This window comes from Schistocerca serialis, chromosome 6, assembly GCF_023864345.2.
Source record: "Schistocerca serialis cubense isolate TAMUIC-IGC-003099 chromosome 6, iqSchSeri2.2, whole genome shotgun sequence".
NCBI classification, from domain to species: Eukaryota; Metazoa; Arthropoda; class Insecta; order Orthoptera; family Acrididae; genus Schistocerca; species Schistocerca serialis.
This window is the reverse complement of record NC_064643.1, coordinates 607,160,283-607,178,737: the sequence shown is the minus strand read 5'-3', so window position 1 is coordinate 607,178,737 and position 18,455 is coordinate 607,160,283. Positions and strand designations below refer to the sequence as shown.

Below are 18,455 nucleotides of genomic sequence, written 5' to 3'. Positions count from 1 at the left end.
AATTCACAAAATGGATTCACATTTTGCCAGGTTCAAGTCCCAGTCTGACACAGATTTTTATGTATCACAAACAGCTGATTTCAGACTGGATTCACAAAATGTGAATCGATTTCGTAATAGTTACTGCAACTGTAATTCTCAGAACATTGTCGGTTTCTTCATACATACATACATACATGCATGCATACATGCATGTGGAACCATGTATCTGTCTCCTATCTGTACTAATATCAGTCACTTGAAGTCATCATTTGTAGGGGTGGCTTTAATGTTGTATTCATAGTGTTCACTATTTTTTGAGTAGAGACAAGTACTGCTAATGAAAAAGTAAAATTGTCATCAAAATAACAAGTTGTAAGATTAACACTATATTCTTATAATACGTTTCCATATTCTGCAACTATTGTCTGTTCAAACCTACCTGTCATTTTACACACATCAAAAAAAGTTTTAAATCACCCCGGTTCCGAGAGTTCTGGAACCTCCAAAAAAAATTGGAATAGAGATCAACATAAACATCATTTCCGCCATTTTTATTGCTAATGGAAACCACACATTGAATGTTGTACCACCATACAGCGAGACCTTCAGAGTTGGTGGCCCAGATAACTGTACATACCGGTACCTGTAATACCCAGTAGCACATCTTCTTGCATTGATGCATACCTGTATTTGGTGTGGCATACTGTCCACAAGTTCATCAATGCACTGTTGGTTTATACTGCCACATTCCTCAATGGCGATTTGGTGTAGATCCCTCAGAGTGGTTGGTGGTTCACGTCGTCCATAAACAGCCCTTTTCAATTTATCCCAGGCATGTTCGACAGGGTTCATGTCTGAAGAACATGTTGGCCTTTCTAGTCTGGCGATGTCATTATCCTGAAGGTAGTCATTCACAAGATGTGCACAATGCAGGTGCGAATTGTCATCCATGAAGACAAATGGCACGCCAATATGCTGCCAATATGGTTGCACTATCGATTGGAGGAAGGCATTCACGTATTGTACAGCCTTTACGGCTCCTTCCATTACCACCAGCACGGTACATCGTTCCCACATAACGCCACCCCAAAACAGCAGGGAACCTCCACCTTTCTGCACTCACTGTACAGTGCATCTAAGGTGTTCAGCCTGACCGGGTTGCCTCCAAACATGTCTTTGACGATTGTCTGGTTGAAGGCATATGTGACACTCATCGGTGAAGAGAACGTGATGCCAATACTGAGCAGTTCATTTGGCATGTTGTTGGGCCCATCTGGTTGCAAAGATGGACCTCGTCATGGACGTCGGGAGTGAAGTTGCGCTTCATCCAGCCTATTGCACACAGTTTAAGTCGTAACATGATGTCCTGTAGCTGCATGAAAAGCATTCTTCAACACGATGGAGTTGCTGTCAGGGTTCCTCCGAGCCATAATCCATTGGTAGCACTCATCCACTGCAGTAGCAGCCCTTGGATGGCTTGAGTGCAGCATGTCATCGACAGTTCCTATCTCTCTGTATCTTCTCCATGTCTGAACAACATCGGTTTGGTTCACTCTGAGATGCCTGAATACTTCCCTTGCTGAGAGCCCTTCCTGGCACAAAGTAACAATGCGGTTGTGATTGAACTGCAGTACTGACCGTCTAGGCAAATTTGAACTACAGACATCATGAGCCGTGTACCTTCTTCCTGGTGGAATGACTGGAACTGATTGGCTGTTGGACCCCCTTCGTCTAATAGATGCTACTCCTGCATGGTTGTTTCCATCTTTGCATGGGTTTATTGGCATCTCTGAACAGTCAAAGGAACTGTTACAATACCTACAGTCAACATCTGTCTTCAAGAGTTCTGGGAACCAGGGTGATGCAAAACTTATCTTGATGTGTGTATTATGTTGAATTAACAAATTAATAATTTACTTTGCAAACCTTACAATTGTGTACTGTGACTTCATTTACAGTACAATTTCTCACATCTTGAGAAGAGACAAGAGTAAATAACTCGTGTTACTTGCAATCAAGTAGTAATTGTTGTTGTTGAAACAATGGTCTGGTGAGTTCTGGTTCAAAAAGGAATTTCAGGTTTTTTTTTTAATTTTATAATACACTACTGGACATTAAAATTGCTACACCATGAAGATGACGTGCTACAGATGCAAAATTTAACCGACAGGAAGAAGATGCTGTGATGTGCAAATGATCAGCTTTTCAGATCATTCGCACAAGGTTGGCACCAATGGCCAACCGATTTCTCATACATGAACAGCTGTTGACCGGCGTTGCCTGGTGAAACGTTGTTGTGATGCCTCGTGTAAGGAGGAGAAATGTGTACTGTCAGGTTTCCGACTTTGATTAAGGTCGGATTGTAGCCTATCATGATTGCAGTTTATCGTGTTGCGACATTGCTTATCCGCATGGCTGTAACAGATCGTGCAGACATGTCTCGATCCCTGAGTCAACGTTTGCAAGACAACAACCATCTGCATGAACAGTTCGATGATGTTTTGCAGCAGCATGGACTATCAGCTCGGAGACCATGGCTTTGGTTACCCTTGACGCTGCATCACAGACAGGAGCACCTGCGATGGCATACTCAATGATGAACTTGGGTGCACGAATGGCAAAAAGTCATTTTTTCGGATGAATCCAGGTTCTGTTTACAGCATCATGATGGTGGCATCTGTGTTTGGCGACATCGCGGTGAATGCACATTGGAAGCGTGTATTCGTCATCGCCATACTGGCGTATCACCAAGCGTGATGGTATGGGGTGCCATTGGTTACACGTCTCGGTCACCTCTTGTTTGCATTGACGGCACTTTGAACAGTGGACATTACACTTCAGATGTGTTACGACCCGTGGCTGTACCCTTCATTCGATCCCTGCGAAACCCTACATTTCAGCAGGATAATGCACGACTGCATGTTGCAGGTCCTGTACGGGCCTTTCTGGATACAGAAAATGTTAGACTGCTGCCCTGGCCAGCACATTCTCCAGATCTCTCACCAATTGAAAACATCTGGTCAATGGTGGCTAAGCAACTGGCTCGCCACAATACGCCAGTCACTACTCTTGATGAACTGTGGTATCGTGTTGAAGCTGCAGGGGCAGCTGTACCTGTACATGCCATCCAAGCTCTGTTTGACTCAATGCCCAGGCGTATCAAGGCCATTATTACGGCCAGAGGTGGTTGTGCTGGTTACTGATTTCTCAGGATCTATGCACTCAAATTGTGTGAAAATGTAATCACATGTCAGTTCTAGTATAATATATTTGTCCAATGAATATACGTTTATCATCTGCTTTTCTTCTTGGTGTAGTAATTTTAATGACCAGTAGTGTATTACTAAATGAAATGTCACAGGCCATTAGGTTGCATCTTCTGCCCTTTATTCATTCCATTCACATCATCACATTTCGTCAAGCATATTCAGACAACACTAGGCATAACTCGCAACCCCTCCTGCCAAAACCTTTACACCAAAGAGCTAACTTTAAATTTACTCTAGTTCTATCAACATTAACATTTTGATAAAAGCAAAAGAACTTCATTGATTGTACTTATCTTCTTATCTTTTAGTAATAAATTGCATTACATACAAACATACTATAATACAGCTTTTCCACAAGAACTTAATCTCTGATGAAATGACAAAGTATATAAATGCTTCTTGAATTAGCATCATTTGGGTCCCTGCTCAATTCACAGAAGCATTGCGTATTGATTTGTGGGTGTGCTCAATACAATTGAGTTGATGGTAATAATAATAATAATAATAATAAGTAACAAAACGCCAACACATTGTGTTCCACATGAAATATTAATATATCATAGACTACACTAATATGATGTATCATGTTGTTTATTAAAAATGCTGTGGCATTCACCAGTTTCATTCCACTATTCAAGTTAAATTTACCAAAAAAGTTCCTCTAACTCAGTAGTAACTGAAAATATGTAGAATGAACTAGTTTAATTTTTTAATCACCTATATCCCTGATCATGTGTACTACAAACGTAACTGATTAATACTAGGCAGTGTGTTTTCTATTCAAGATTGTGGTCTATCTTTAATCCCCAAAACTCAACCCTTTCTGCTTGTTATATTTCATTGTATTAAGAGACTAGTATTGTAACTTGTGGGGTTCTGTGAGAAGCATTGAACTGTATGTATGAAATCTTGTTCAGATTCTGTGATAATCCAAGTGTCTTGAACCATCTATTGATTTTTTTCATTAGCTGTGTTTTTAGTAAGAAGACTGGTACAACATTTTATTCTTATCAAGTCCTACAAGGTTGAAAATTGTTACATTCACACTCTTATATAGTCAGAATACTATACACTTGGAGTAGTCATATTTAGCTAACAATATGAAAGCTACCTTAGTTGTCAAAGTAATCTTTTGCAAGAGACTATCAGTTTACAGTTCGGTATGTACTCGGTTCTTAATTTCAAGCTTTTTTTCCTGTTGCCATTTGAAATTAAGTTCTTGTTTCTTCAGATTATGTATTGCTCTATGTGTAAGATATTTGCATTATATTTCAGCAAACATTTCCATCTTTTTGGCCAGAAGGGAGGCATTCCAAAAAATATGGACCTGTTTTTACAATTGATCATATTTCACACAATCACTACACGAACATCAAGACATGGGTATTCCGCATTAATAAGAAGGTAATAACTATTTTTATTCTCACAGATCTAGACAAATCTGTTCATAATAATTGATACTTTTGATATTTAATTTTATGAAAAGTTATTAACTTTGCATGTACTTCAAATGTATTTATTTTTCTTTTTTAAGTAATGTAAGTGGCCTGAATCTGATTACAGTAGCTTCATGTCATCTTTGAATCCTTCTGATGTCATGAAGTTCAAAAAAGCTCCACAGTGCTATGCTCCTTGGGAATACATGGTTTGTTACTGCTGTTTGTAAAAGAAAATATGTTTCTAAACAGCTAACATACAGGCCTGTTCCCATCTCCATACATTAGTAGCAACTATCTTCTAGTGGCATGAAAATGCATTTTAATACATATATAATGACTACAGATTATTAAAGAAAAAGATAAACCACTTATCCCTGCAATATAAGTTTATTTTCAATACCCATTCAGTGGTATGTTAAACCATTATCTTCCTTCCTTCCTTCCCTCCCCTTTTATCAGTATCCATTCAGTGCGTGATCAGTTACCATAAATCGTAAACAGTAAAAAATGATAAACATGTAAATAGCATCTGTGTACTAAATTCTCAAATTGGACATTGGTGATAACAACAACAGAAAGCATAAAATAATAACACTCAAATAGTCAGACTGTTCTATTTTGTAGAATAAATAAAAAAAAATGAACTAAGGTTTTGAAAATGTGTTTGTGCTACTTTCCTATTATCTCTACTTTCAAGATATTGGGAGCATATTCAGAGTGCTATGTATTTATAATTGTTTGCTTTTCTATTGTAAGACTCTTGTTCTATATTTTAGTTTCATCAGATGCTACAAGGTTGTTTCCATTTGTTGACATCTCATCTGGGGCTTTAGTAGTAACATCAGTCTACAAATTCAGTATCAGAGGAAAATGCTAGTAAATCTTCTAACACAATGACTACTTGATAACTGAAACTAGTCAAAGAAAAATGTTGAAAGCTCAACTATGTGTATAGTGCTGCTAACTGTACAGTGTCTCATAAATGCATGCGGCATGAGGAAAGGGCCTTCTGCATATGCATTTGCGCATTTGTAAGAACAACAATTGACAAGATGTCTATCATGAAACATCTTTACTTCAGAATATTGTTAAGAATTTCAAACTTTTTCTTTTCCTCTTGGCTGTTATTTTCTTGTGTAATACAGATCCCAATTTCAGTCAGGATAGGTAGTACTTTCTAAATTTCACAACCAAACCAAAGAGGGAATTAAAATGTTTACCTATTACAAAGCATTCAAAAGGATGTCTTTTTGCTTATTGTAAATTCCTTAAATACTCTGCGGGAAGCTAGAAATATTCTATGTCATGAAGTGACAGGATTTCCCTTAAGCATTAAACTATAATGCAACCAGTCCTTTGGAGGACCTTTAAGGGAACCACTCATGACGTAGATAATAGTTCATGTAGTGATTCTAAATGAGTTGTCTATTTTTGTGTACAGGGTGCAGATTCTGTATGAAGTTAAACGATCTAGTTGCCTGTGGGGCTCTGTATGGATTTGTGTGCAACATGATGTTTGGACAGTTTTACTTTATAGAAACCTGATACCGATTCTTTGTATACTACTATTCTGAGAAGCTCTACTTTTCCTGACATGACACACAAAGATGGGTGTATGGGTGTCATTTTCCTACAGGACAGTGCACCACTCAACTTGCTATCCAAAGGCCCATGATTTCTGAATAATTCTTTTCTAGTCTCTTGTGGAGAGATAATGCTGGATTAATGAACTGCTTCCATGTTCACCTTACCTTTTTAAGGACTGGTTTGTGCAACTCAAATGAGAATCTGTTTAGGTCCAATTATACTGTATGCTGTGAAGGGAGCTCTACAAAATATCTCTCTTGATTATAGTGTGTTTTTTAACTTATGTTCCAGTAAAAAGGCTGTACCTTTACTCCATGTTTCAAGATAGACATACTATACATAGTTTTCATTATGTTTTTATGATATGCTTGTATTATAATATTATTTATGTCTTTAACATCATCATTAACTTTCTTCTGCATGCATCTTTGCTTTCTTCTTTGAAATAAAGGGATTGATAATCTGAATGAATTCAGAATGTCTTATTGAGTCAAGCTCTTTTGAAGTTAGAAGCATGCTATTGTGCTAACAAGAAGTATTTGTTTATAATTTGAGCAACTTATTAACTGCTGCTTAAAAATTTAATAGCATGCTTTGTGTGTACATAGGACTGTAGAACAGGTCACAGGCCCGCAGTTGTTATCACTGGACAAGAAAATAGAAAGGTAGGAGAAAATACTTGCATATATCTTATGGATATATTTTATTTTTTAATCTTTGACAGTTATCATGAGACTAAAATGTAATTACTATCATAAGAAATCTTAAACATTCTCACTTACCTGCTTAGTTTTATGCAGAATACCGTTTTTTCATAATATCAATGATGCTAAATAAAGTTAGCTGAAGTTGTAAATTTAGAATGGTCAGAATACTGAAAATAACAATTGTAAACTACTTGTTCAGAATGATAATAGCTACAGCTTTTCTGTAAGTACTCACTTCAGTTCATAAATAGAAGAAAAGGCCCTTCTACCAATCTGGTTTGTTTGCGAATTTGCATCCTGCCAGTGCATTACCAATTCTTTGTGTAAGTATACTTCTTAATATACCCTTATGCGACTGAGCTTCACTGGTACTTCACTTACACATCCTAGAAGAAACACTCAATCAGTTGTCATATAGCGTCCATTAAAAATTTTCCTACGCAAAGCATTAGCTTTCTTTAATAATGCTGTTTTATCTCAACTGTGTCAACAGATGGGCTATCTTTGACAGCTTTGGAAGCATACTCCATCCTGCCATCTTTTGGACTGCCATGATTAATTTCTTTTTACATGCATTCCTGATGCTGTGAATTACCAGCAGCTTCAAAACAGATCAACAGGCACTCAGTTCTGTTTGCATGCATTGTAGCTTGCAACCACTGTCTGCTACTCTCTCATAAACTGTAGTGTAATGTCACTACAGTATGCTTCTCTCTCATAAAGAGGTGATTTATGATTGTCTCTAAAGTGCACGTCACTTAAATATAGTGTAGCTGTCTCAAAGAATGTACAGATACATGCAGCAAGTCTTTTAGGTTACATATATGCTATACATGTAGTCGTATCATCATCATCATCATCATCATCTGCCATTCGACGTTCACTGCTGGCTAAAGGCCCCTCCAAGAATTCTCTCTGAGTTAACAGTATCCAGCTACGTGTGTCCAAATTGTTCCTGTATGTTTTATAATGTCATATACCCACCTACTCTTATACCTTAGAATCCAGCAGACAACTTCATGGTCCATCCACTACTAGCACCTATTTGCATCTCTCCATTGATTGTTGAGCAGCCCTCAGTTTTTGGTGAGCTATCTTATTAAAGGTCACAGGTCAAAATTTGTAATATACACCCAGACACATCGAATGCTTCTTTCTTAAAACTTAATTCAGTTCACCAAAAGAACTCCAAATTATTTTTATCTTTCTGTTTATTTATTTCGAGACTGATCTGTTTACCGTATTTACTCGAATCTAAGCCACACTTTTTTTCTGGTTTTTGTAATCCAAAATCCCGCCTGTGGCTTAGAATTGAGTGCAAAGCAAGCAGAAGTTCTGCAAAATGTTGGCAGGTGCAGCCCAACTAACTTTTGCCGTCGAATATATGTAGCGCTACACAGGCATGCTTTGTAGGCACAAAGATAAATACTGGCACCAAAACCTCTGCATCAATAAATAAATTAAAAAAGAAAAAAGTGGAAGATGAGCTTTTTTTTCTCTGCCCCGAGTTTCGACCACTGCATTTTCATACACCATCCAACAAAGTAAATACAAATTCCATATTGTTCATCTTCGAATGTAGCAGAATTTCAGTGTACTACAAAAATTTGACTGGCAAGACTGTTTGGGATGTTTGTCAATATGGGCAACTCTACGTTCTGAATTTTTTCCTACCTGTGAGAAGAGATGGTTGCTAATAGGAACCTGATGAAATGTGAATCACATGCAGAATTCTCTGCACCATAAGAATAATACAAATATAAACATTTTGCCATGTATTCTTTCGTGTTTGCTGCTATCTCATTTAAATCCTACTGCCTAATAAACTACGAAACTACAGTGAGACAATAGCAAACGCGGAAGAATATACGTATCGTGTCATGTTTATATTCGTATTATTCCTATGCCTAATAGTGATACAGTCAGAAATGAAGCATGGCAACTGACTAGATTTTTAAACCTAAGATGACTAATTTCTGTGCAGAATTTGATGAACTAAAGAAGCGGCCACAAAGATTTTCAAATGGAGAAAAATTTTTGCCTAACTCTCGTTCAGAACATGTTCTATCATACGCAGTCTATTATTTGGTTCTTGTTGATCATTATCAAAGAAAGCAGCAGTGTAAGTAACAACAGATAGCAGTCTCTTGGCATTGTTTCGCTAATGAGACGATTCCTCTTCTTTTTTTTTTTTTTTTTTTTTTTTTTTTTTTAAAAAATTGTAAGCGGTAGTAGTGCGCACAAAAGCAAGCCATGCCGCGAGCGGCGACAGGCCGTAAACACGCACTATCAGAATGCGACAAACAATGCATAACACAGTACAGTAATGCATTTTCAGCTTAGAGGGACGTAAACCCCTATAACAAAGAAAACTGCACATATCAGATGAAAGCAAAATAAGCAATCGATTCAAACCAGACGAAGCATGTGAAAAAGGGTACCCGTATAAATACGGACAGAGGGCCTGACACATAGCAGTGGATACCTGGTAAAGTTTAACTGCTAAGCTTATGACTCGAATCAAACTATTGTAGCTGTATCGTCATTCATTCGATCTAAATTGTGTCTCATATTACAATGGACCAACTTTATTTCGATTTGGAGGTGCGGCCTAAAACTTTTCTCTCCCCTTGAATTTCGAGTCTCAAATTTCAGGTGCGGCTTAGATTCGGGAATTTTTTTTCCTTTATTTCGAGTCTCATTTTCCAGGTGCGGGTGACATTCGAGTGCGGCTTAGATTCGAGTAAATACGGCAGCTCCTTAGGCAAAAAATCATAGATTGTTTCCATGACCTCGTTACTAACTTCTTCATGAGTTGGTTTTACATTACCTTAGTTTTATTTTAACTGATACATAGACTGTCAAGTTCTTTCAACCATTATTTGAAGTTTATCTGCACTGGAGGTAAACAATGCAGTGTCATTATCAGAAGAAGGTGGTTCTGGTACGTTACATTAACATCATTCCATCTTTTTTCTTCAAGTTTAGGGATCTGGTGACTTCACCCAAGGCTGAGTTTTAGTGATATAGGATCTCCCTGATGGATACTTCTTGAGACTGTAGTCATATATATGTGTGTGTGTGTGTTTTATCTCCGATGCAGGCCTCATTGGCCACAAGCTCATTTTCTGACAGTCTTTTTGTTGTGTCTATCTGCAACTCAGCGTCTCTGCTGTATGGTTAGTAGCATCTATCCTTTTCATAATACTCTTAAGTATTTTTTCTTGTGACATTTGTTTCTGGTTATTAACCCACTGTCCAGCATAACTGTAAAATCTATATTGTACAAAGATATAATTAGTGACATAAGCAGAAAAAAGCGTGTCTTTTCCATATTGATGCGTGTAATCTTCAGTTTACTGGTGTAGATTGAATTGGTGAATTTTTTTCTCAAATACTGTTTGTGTATGTCATTGAAACTGATGTAAAAACATTTTCAACATCTATGAATCCCTGGCAAACTGGTAATTGATATCTGTTGTTTCATTCTATAATTTTGTTCATTACATGAAAATGGTACATAAATGAAAATGTGTAGATGTGTTTCTACATCTGAAAGATGATGGCTATCCAAATTTCGCAGCAGTCTCATAAGAGTGGCATTCATAGCACCACTATGAGAACGTAAATCAGGTTTGCTTTAAATACTTGCCGTAATGGTTGTGAGCATTATTTATCTTTGAGATTAGACATCGTGAGTTGATGTTAGTCAAGAATGCCTTTAAGGTCATAAAGACACCATTATCAACACTTCATCGAGGATGAACAAGGTCACGTAATAGGCCTACAAGAAGCTGGTTTTTCCTTCTGCATTATGCCAGAATGATTTTGTAGGAGAGTAGTCACTCTACATGATTGCTGGCAGCAGTGGTTGAGAATGTATGGTCCAATTCCCAGTCAGTACATTGCATGTGAAACTGTAGTTTCCATCCAAGATAAATATTGGGTTGTTTATTCAATATGTATCTGCTGTTCGCCATGTCGGACAATATATTTTGGGATTCAGATTGAATGCTTGTTTCATATTTAATGAAGCATGTCTAGCATTACTTTTTTCTTTAAAATGCAATGTTAAAATCACTACAAAGCACTATCTTCATATTTATTTTAATATTTGTCCAAAAATACAAACCGTTGTATTTTTGTTAAAGGTAGGACTTCAGTGTTATAGTGTCCCTAAATCCCCCCATAATATGATAGTTGTTACAGAGTGATCAGTCTGGTTGTGATGATATGAAGCCACCTAATTTGAACACGAAAATATTGATCCAATATTCCTTTCACATTTAATATTAATCATTATGGTAACATCCTAATTTTTGGTTATTTCAGCCATATACAGTCTGAAAACTATGTCTGGCCTAGTTTCAAAATCATAAAACAATTTTTTATTACACTGTGCTGGCTTTTGTCGTCACTGTATACTGCAGTTAAAATTTCTGGGCTGAGAGGTCGTGCTTAATACACTTAACTATCCCCAAATGTTTCATATGTGCCCTGACAGCAGTAGATATCATCTGAGGTAAAACAGGAACTGCATGAATGTTTCTGAGGGGCCGCTGCATTTATAAAGCTGTGCGGAGAGCACTCCCATCTGTTATGTGGTAATGAGTGGGTGATCATCTATAGCTGGTGCCATCATTCTCAATTAGAAATAATTAATTGTCACTGTGCTGGCATAAAGTCGGTGTCTTCATTTTATCTAACTTAATATCTTCTTCTTTTCTATTAAAATTCTAATGATGATTGTGAATCTCTATGTCATGTGCATATGATACTGCATTGTCTTTGCTGAAACACTTGTCTTACTGAATTTTGTTTCATAGTTTCCATGTCAGAAAACATTTTCTGCTCTGGCCAATTTGTCAGTATTTCCCAGATGGCAGTCCCTTTTCTGTTCAGCTAACAGGGTGTGACCAGTCCTTTTTGTGGTTCCAGTTGTGCTGGTTTGCTTCGTTTTGTTTCTTCGTTGATTGTTGTCCTTGGTGTTGACGTACTTGCTTAAAAAAATAAAAAAAAAGACAGACGCACAGTTGCATTTCACAGTCTTTTACTTTCACTGTCCGCAACCCCCCCCCCCCCCCCCAATAATACACAGTTATATATATGGCCAGTGCACTATTGTTTAAACTTTCGATAAGCCTTATTAATAGTTTGCAGGCAAACCTCCACATACTGCTACAATAGTTTACTATTGAACATATACGAGCAGTAGAAAGCTAACCACAAAGTTCACTGTTCTTGAAGAATAAAAAGGTACATATGGAGCAGACACTGTCATTGTTTTAACACATGGCCCAACAGTGGAACACATATTTCACAGTTAAGTTGAAGCATTGTTGTTGTTCTAACCAACACAGGTTTCTCGTTTGAAATTCGGACGTGGACTGACTGTCTCGGGACCAAAAATTGGGCCATTACATATCCTCACAATAATAGGTACTGAAACTACACATTGTTTGAAGTTAAATTTACAGAAAACTTGACTCATTCTACTTACTGAATACATTGAAAAATCGGTTCTTTTTAACAGTTTCTTCTACTACAAAAGTTAGGCCAAATTATTTGTTAAATCGTGAAATTAACAAACAATACTTTTGACAAAACTGAAATTCATGTGTGATTTAATTAAGGACTGGCTTTGCTAACATGTTTTTGAAGAACTAAATAGATACTTTAAGGTTATTACTAATTCGCCTTCCAAATGTTTACAATTAGTACAGAACTTACATTTGTTTATACATCAACATTAGAATTTAAGTTATGAAACAATTACTGACTTCACCCTATAACAAGAGATACTAACTAGGAACAATCAAAATAAATTTAAAAATCTGTTACATACATAAATTTAGCACAAAATCAGGTCTGGTGTTATGTTCTTTAAAACTGAGGGCCAAACTTTCTCTTTTATGAAAATGCGGATTATACTCATGTATGTTAATGGCAATTAGTTAAAAGTGAAAAAAAAATGAATTCTAATGCGGCAGATGGCAAAACAAGAGGGGAAATAAAAATATCTCACCTTGCTTCATCACATCACCTCCCATTGGACTGACCAGATAGGTGTTGCAAATAGCTAACTCGGCAGTTCAGTGACAGTGACCCAATAAATTGAGTACACAAAAAAAAAAAAAAAGAAAACAGGAAATCTTATCAAAACTACAGTACATATGTATTTTCAAATTTATACTTATATGAACTGGCCATATGAAAATCCCCATACAAAATATTTCCATACAGTGCATTGTACAGTGCCACAAAAGATCACAAGTTATGCTTTTCACAAAATTTTGCATCTTCATCATAAGTGCTATCCTTTCTGGGTAAGCAAAGATTACATTTAAAGATACATATCATTTTATAAAAGTCCTGTCTTGCTTATCAAAAAATTAATACCCACGGGTAGCAAAGAAGTCAAATTACACTGTACATTTCAGTTCATGTTTAGACAAAAAATTTCAATTGTTCAATGTTTAGTCATTTTCACAAGCACTTCCACTTTTTCAATTAGCTTTTACACATCTTCTCACCAAGTTGTCCACACCTTCAACAGGTCCAAGAAGTGGCAGTTAGCAAGGAAATGCACTGCGATCAGTTCCCTCGTAGGTGGTTCTCCAATGCCACAGTACATTGTGTGGGGGGGGGGGGGGAATACCCTACTTGAGTACACTTACTTTTTACTTCTAACTTAATCCTAAGAAAATAATAATTACCACTAATGGTAAATGATAGTCATTATGTCATAAATAAATACATCACAGTTCTCATAACATTACAATAACTAGCACTAAAATTGACTATAATATGAAAGTTGTGGACTAGCAAAAATTTTAAATTGAGTGTGCATTGCTCTACCAAGCATTACTCTGAGTCATAACTGTCTGAAACTGGCTAAACTTGAAAGATTTGGGTCTCTTTCCCATTTGCAAAATAGCAAGAACTCAAGATGTGCAGTAGCATATGTTTACTAATCATTACATTATGAAAAAAATAGTCACCATCACATAACTTAATTACTAATCAAATCAATATTTAGGTGATGGAAGTTGTACAAAATCATTGCCCCACTTCTCTACTCAACTGAGCACCACTCTCATTCCACCAGAGAATTAAATCCTCACAAAATCACTAAATGGTACCAAATAGTTGACCTGTCAGAATATTCACAGTTATCAGTTAATCAGCAAAATTACCATTCTTTGTCCCAGTATTACCACTTTAAGATCATGATTCCTTAGAATACAAAGAGAGGTTTTTCAGATAACGTATAGGTCCAATGATGCAGCATTATATGATTAAAATATTGCTCTTTCTGTTAAGCTCTCATTCCCAGCTGCAGTGTCATGAATTGCATAATAGATACCGTACCCTAGGTTGCCTAGTTCAAAAATAGATCCTCAATGCAGTTTCACCACATTTGTTTGTATACAGTTATTTTTTCCATACTCAATCATGTCTGTCAGCTCCACTATTTTACTTACCTTTCTTATCTTGTTAGCTAGTGGAGTGCATGCTCAGAAAAAAATCCTTACTGCAGAGACAGGCTCCCTAACCATTAAGACCCTAACATTATTCATTGTTTTATTATTTCATTATTACTTCATTGACTAATAAATAAACATCTACTCTGCTTGTCTAATGCTCAGTTGATTCTCCTGAAAAACACTCCACAGTAACAGATCCTTATGCTAAGACAAACTTAACTCTCACTACTATTCAGACAAAATTATCAATCAGAAAAACTATTATTTCACTGCACCCATCAAATTGCTTGATGTTCTAATCTGAAGGGAAATATACCTACAAATTTTGCTTAATCTTTCTACACACATTACTCCAAGCAACTATGTTTAAAGTTGTAATTCCTTAATGTTAGAAAAGGCTGTACCATGTCGCACTTCTATAGTTACCTCCATATACTGATTGCACTGAACACAAACACTTCTATTATACCCCCAATTAATATTATGATCTCATATTTAAGATGTTTTTTCCTGCATATAGCCTCTGCTCCTGCACACTTGAGCTGATTACTTCAGATGTTAATTATCCTTCACACATGCTGATTTTTCTGTTTACCTTACCTCTTTGACATAAATTCTTTAATCATGGTACCAATTTACTTTTATCCATCCTCTTTTAACTCCATTACTTCCAACTAGCAAAATGTAATATACATATACACACAGATAACACTAGAGAAACCTTTTCTACAGTATTTTTATACTAAAGTATCCTACTGTATAAAATCACATGAAAGTAGAGGATAGAACAATTCTGATTCTCTTATAAACTTTAGATAGAACAGGAGAAGAGTTTGACTGTCTCAGGAAACATGAAAAATGAGATAGACAGCTGGGGTAAGCATTATCGCCACATAATGAACCCAACACAGAATGTTGAACCCCCTACTTGCCAATTGCACAGGAAATTAGTCTCAAATATTACATCAATGCTGAAGTTTTGAATCACCAACAAATTGCACTCCAACAGCTGTCCTGCCAATTCCTGAGTTAATAGTACCTCTTGTTTCACAGTCCTTGATAACTTACCAGTAGCATCAATAATTTTTATTCCAGAAACATGCATGAGTACTATACCCTCTGTGTTCTTAATATATTCAAAATTTGCCTGTGAAATGCCATTCAAATCACTACCACTATCCAGTAAACACTAAACATGTATACCTTGAACCCTTGCTGTTATTACAGGGTGCCACACTTTGTTTTTACTTAGCATGCCATCTTCTTCATACAACAAATCCTCATTAATCCTCTCCCTGTAAAAACTATCATCCTGCTTACCAAAATGGTTATCAGACACAATCAAATAACATATAGCAGGGTCCTCTTCATCAGTACCACTCTCAAACACTAACTCTCCATTAGTCCTATATTATCCTCCTTTATTATTTCTTTACTTAACACATTGCCATCATTATCAATTATAAATTCAAACACCTCATCCTCGTCACTACTGCATTCATCATTGCTATCATCCTTACAACTGCTGTCGGAGTCAGACCCACTTTCACTTTATATTTGCTTTAGATTTTGTACCTCTTCCACCTTTTTCTCCATTTCATTCAATTTTGAATCTACATTTTCATTTAATTTTTCCAGTTTTTCCTCTACCACCACTGCACACTTGCTTTCTACTTCCGTTTCCAAATCATTTTTAATGTGACCGATTGGGTTCTCAAGTTTAACTCTACTTTCAGCACAAAATTTCTCGGAAGCTCTGACTTCATCTTTACACTGTTTCTTGGAAGCCTCCACCTTCCTACTATTGTCATCACAAAGTTTCTCAATCTCTTCTACACATTTACTACTCATCAATGTTAATTTCTCGTTAGTATTCTGCTCTACTTTGTGTTTTCATCACACTCTTTCCCTTCTGCCTCAACCTTCTTATTTAATTCTGAAAGGCTAGAGCTAACTACCTCAATTTCCTTTTTAATTTCTTTCTTCAGTTCATCTTTTAGTCTAGCCATGTCAGTTCTTATACTACTAATGTGTACTTGCACACTACTGATGTTATTTTCAGCCGTACTATTATCTTCTTTCATACTCATCTTACTCAAAATACTCATAATTTGCGTTAACATCGCTTCCATATTTCTGTCTGCTGTAAACTTTTTTGCTGACTATCACTACTAGATTCCTCCTCTTTAACCTTAACAATCTCACACACTTCAGTACTGTTTTCATCCATTTTGCTCACATCACCTCACAATGCAGATGACGTTTTTATCATTTCATCTACAATAGGACTTTCATCCCTATCATTCAAAGTTAAATTCATTACTGATTTATAATCTCTTTCGTCTACAGAACCAGTCTCTTGTTGTCCCTTGTAACCCATCACACAGCCTTGTTGGTTAAGGTCACTCATTATGTATCACTTAATATAAAACAGCTTTTGCAATGAATTACCTTTTTTTTAATCACCCCTCTGCTGTTACTCTGCTGTGGTTCTTGCTGTTGTCATCTGGATCAGCAAGGCGTCTTGTTTATCTCCGGTCAGCTGTGTCCACATGCATGCTGATTGGCTGCTCCTGTACTCAGTGTCTGTTTGCATAGAACCCGCTTGCTGATTTACTGCAGCACTTTCTTCATTATGAAGCCCCAGTGCTGACTTTCTGTATCATCCCTTCCATTTAAATTCCTGTAAACTGCTCGAGTTCACACTTCACTGACACAGTTAGTGAGTTCTAGTTTAGTATGCCCACATACAATAGTACTCACCCAGGGTACCACATGTGATGGTTTGCTTCTTTTTATTTCTTTGTTGATTGTTGTCCTGTTGTCCTCAACCCCCCAATAATACACAGTTACATATATTTGGTGAGTGAACTATTGTTTAAACTTCCCATAAGCCTCATTAATAGTTTGCAGGCAAACCTCCACATACTACTACAATAGTTTACAATTGAACATCTACTAGCGTTAAAAACATAATCACAAAGTTCACTGTCCTTGAAGGATAGAAAGGTACATATAGAGCACACACACTGTCATTTTTTTTAATACATGGCCTAATAGTGGAACCCTTATTTTACAGTTAAGCTCAAGCATTGTTGTTGTTCTAACCAACACAGGTTTCTCATCTGAAACTCACCGTGGACTGACTGTCTCGGGACCAAAAATCAGGCCCTTATATATCCTCACAGTAATAGGTACTGAAACTACACATTGTTTGAAGTTAAATTTACAGAAATCACAATTAAAACCTAACTCATTCAATTAACTGAATACATCAAAAAATTGGTTTTTTTTAACATTTTTTTCTACTACAAAATTTAGCCCGAATTGGTTGTTTAAATCATGAAATTAACAAATACAGTTACACAAACAATACTTTTGACAAAACTGAAATTTGTGGGAATTAATTAAGGGCTGGCTTTGCTAACTTGTTTTAGAATAGAACTAAATAGATACTTTAAGATTACTAGTATTTCATCTTCCAAATGTTTATAATTAGTACAGAATTTATATTTGTTTATACATTAACAATAGAATTTAAGTTACAAAACAATTACTGATTTCACCCTATAAGAAAAGACACTAACTAGGAATAGTCAAAATAAATTAGAAAATCAATTACATACATAAATTTAGCACAAAATGAGATCTGGTGTTATGTTCTTTAAAACTGAGGGCCAACCTTTCTCTTTTATGAAAATGCAGATTATACTCACATATGTTAATGGTAATTAGTTAAAAGTGAAAAAAATTCTAAGGAGGCATATGGCAAAACAAGAGGAGAAGTAAAAATATCCCAGCCTGCTTTGTCACACAGTGTATACTTGTCCATAACAAAATGGAATTCTATACACGAGGGGTTGCTGGTAGAAGCTGTACTTTGTTTGCTGTTCTTAAGCATTCTTTTATCGTATTGGTGGGCATAAATATTGTTTCAGATCCATGCTTGATCAGCATTTCTAAATCTACATCTACATCTCCTAC

At 36.3% G+C, this 18,455-nt stretch overlaps 1 protein-coding gene across 1 annotated transcript in view; it reads left to right on the top strand.

Moving 5' to 3' along the window:
* LOC126484643 (receptor-type tyrosine-protein phosphatase kappa) overlaps positions 1–18,455 on the top strand; it is a 707,160-nt gene that overhangs the window by 562,626 nt on the left and 126,079 nt on the right. The window contains exon 12 of the mRNA XM_050108233.1: positions 4,527–4,655. Within this exon, the coding sequence (XP_049964190.1) occupies positions 4,527–4,655 (129 nt within the window). The remainder of the gene's footprint in view (positions 1–4,526; positions 4,656–18,455) is intronic.